Consider the following 2,865-nt stretch of genomic DNA (forward strand, 5'->3'; position numbering starts at 1 on the left):
GTGGCCTCCAAAAGCTAAGCTATACAGAAATCTGACTGCATCAGTTATTTATAAGTGTGATGCTGAAAATAATGCAGAGTAATCTAGGGAGTGAGAGGGTGACTAGGGTCACCCATATGGTGGCTAGGTACCTGGATCTGGCATTGCACTTCTTCCATCCAAATCCTGGCTCCATGCACCTCTGGCTCTATGGCCTTGTCCAGGTGTGCACTCTCTAAATCCCAGTTTTGTTGCCTGTAAAATGGACATATTAACATTACCTACTTTAAAGAGGTGTTTTAAAGAAAATGGCTACTCCTAACATCTCCCCAAGAACCAAGCACAGAATTTTGGAAGTTTTAATACATTTTCTTAAAGAAGTCTCTCTCTTGGCATTGTAAAACATTATCTAGATTCAAGTCTGAGTGGTTAAGTTATTTTATCCTAAGGCATCCAATGGCACAGATGGACATTAAAGTGAGAGAAGAACTAGCTTCATCATTGCCATTGTTCTCTACCGTAGCCCATGGAAACACAAGACCTGGCTGACTGAGAAAAGTGAATGAGGGGAATTATGTCAGAAATGACAGAGAAGGATGGGCAGGATTTCTGGCAGGCACAGGTATTTCTAAGTAAGAAATGGTGTGATTAGGAGAGAATACTCTCAAGAAGGTGACAGATGGTTTCTGCGGCAAAGGGAGTTTCCCTCATTCAGCATTGATGGAGAGAATAAAGGCCCTGGCCCCTCCAGTGAGGATATGGAGTAAACAAGACAATCAAGTCCGTCACTCCTGGAGCCTGCATTCTAGTGTGGAAGACAGACAGCAAATGATACATCAACATTAAGAAATTCATGAGTAAATAAAGATAATTTCAGGCAATAATAATTACTCTGAAGAACACGAAGAGGGGCCTATGATAGAAAAGGGGTGTAAAGGAGTTTGGAGGATTTAAGCTGAGTGAGCAATCTCATCTCTATTTTGATAAGGTCACTTTGGCTTCTGTGTGGATAACACATTGGATGCGGATAAGAATAGGAGCAGGGAGACCTCCAGTAGCAGGAGGCTGCTCTAGGGGTCCTTGCAAGGGATGCTGGCAGCTTCGACCCGAGTGGTGGCATGCAGATGGGAGAGGCAGGTGGACAGATGAGACAGCTGAAACAGGAAAAGCAGGCACAAAGGCAAACACAACACAATGTAACAGAAAGGGAGTTTAGAGCGGAAGGAACACTCCGGAGTCATTCTGGTCCAATTCTGCAGATGAGGAAACCACATCCCAGGAGGCTGAGGCGGCTTGCCCCGCATCTCAGAAGCCGGGCAGTCCCTGAGCCTTCTGACCTCACATCCTCTGCCACACCACAGTGGAGAAACCAGAACTGGAGGAGCAGCCAGAATGCAGAGAAGAAAAGAGAGGTGCGGGTGCGAGGAGGAGGAGACCAGAGAGAGAGGAAAAGAGGCAGCGAAGGGGCAAAGAAATGAAAATGCAGGTGGAATGAGACAGAAACCACAACAGGTGAAAACAGGGATGGGGGCAGGCAGAGGAGAGGAGTGAGGCGGACCTTGTTGCTGGGATTATTTAGGGCGGATAGTTTCCAGTTGAGGTTCGGTTTCATAGCCCATTGCCTGGCTCCCTGCAGCTGTCAGGGCACCAGAGGCAGCAGTTGGAGCAGCTGCCTGCACCACCTGAGCCACAAGGACAACGGCAAGGGAAGTGCAGATGGGCAGGAAGTCCCTCTGGGTCAGAGCCAGGGTAGCCAAGATCACATTGTTCTTGCTCACCGCGTGGGATGCTTAGGCTTCCCACAGCAGCTCAGAGATCAGACCCATCCTTTATCCTTAGCATCGCCACCATCATCACCATCATCGCCATGCTCCCATTTCTCAGGATCACGTGCCAGGGGCTTTGCATGCATTTCTCTCTTTCATCCTCACAGAAGCACTGGAGGAAGGTATAGCTTTCCCCAGTTTACAGATAAAGACACGACAGCTTCATTCATTAACTCACTAACCTCATTTCAGAGCCAGGAAATGGAGAAAGGCCCTGCTGTCGTTTTGGTGTTTTTGTTTTGTCTTGTTTTCTCCTCTTGAAGAGGACACACGGAACCCTGGGTTGATGTTATAGGAGGTGTTGGTGCCATGCACTGAAGGGATCCGGTGTTTTCCCCTTCCTGCAGCTGGAGGTCACTCAGCCTGGACTGATGAAGCCGGGGAAGCCTGTGCTCTGTCTGGTCCACACAGCCCCCTCAGCCACCCCAGGGAATGCTCAGATCCAGTTGCACAGGCAGCCCACAGAATACAAACAGAACTTTCTTTTAGAATTTTTGCGCTGTTTTATTGTTTCTTACGGACAACTACTGACCTTCTCTTTTTTCCTTCAAGGCCCCTTTCAAACGTCACCTCTTCTATGAAGGTTTTATTTCTTTCCAGGCAAAATAAACCACTCCCTTTTTGGTGCCCTCATAGTTTTAAATTTTGGCCTAAAGCGCTTGTTTGCCTCCACCATCAGAGCATGGGCTTCCTGAGGAAAGGGACTGTGTTTTAATCATTTCTGTATCCTTGGCATCTAGCACAGTGCTTGGCACAGTAAAAGCTGTCAATAAATGTTAGCTGAACTGAAAAGTAAAAAATGGAAAGGGCATTTATTGGGGCCAGTGTAAGTCAACTGTTTCCATCCTTGTTTCTTTAATTCAGAAACTCAAATGAAGAGGCCGGGAGCGGTGGCTCAAGCCTGTAATCCCAGCACTTTGGGAGGCCGAGACGGGCAGATCACGAGGTCAGGAGATCGAGACTATCCTGGCTAATATGGTGAAATTCCGTCTCTACTAAAAAAATACAAAAAAAAAAAAAAAAAAAAAAAAAAAAAAAACCGGGGGGGGGGGGGGGGGCC

General features: G+C 47.3%; 1 protein-coding gene across 1 annotated transcript in view; it reads left to right on the forward strand.

Moving 5' to 3' along the window:
• The first annotated feature begins 553 nt into the window (after positions 1–553).
• The window catches only part of HMHB1 (histocompatibility minor HB-1), a 9,279-nt gene continuing 6,967 nt past the window's right edge, over positions 554–2,865 (forward strand). The window contains 2 exon segments of the mRNA XM_025389422.1: positions 554–611; positions 1,341–1,391. Of these exon segments, the coding sequence (XP_025245207.1) occupies positions 554–611; positions 1,341–1,391 (109 nt within the window).

This window comes from Theropithecus gelada, chromosome 6 (genome assembly GCF_003255815.1).
Source record: "Theropithecus gelada isolate Dixy chromosome 6, Tgel_1.0, whole genome shotgun sequence".
Lineage (NCBI taxonomy): Eukaryota > Metazoa > Chordata > Mammalia > Primates > Cercopithecidae > Theropithecus > Theropithecus gelada.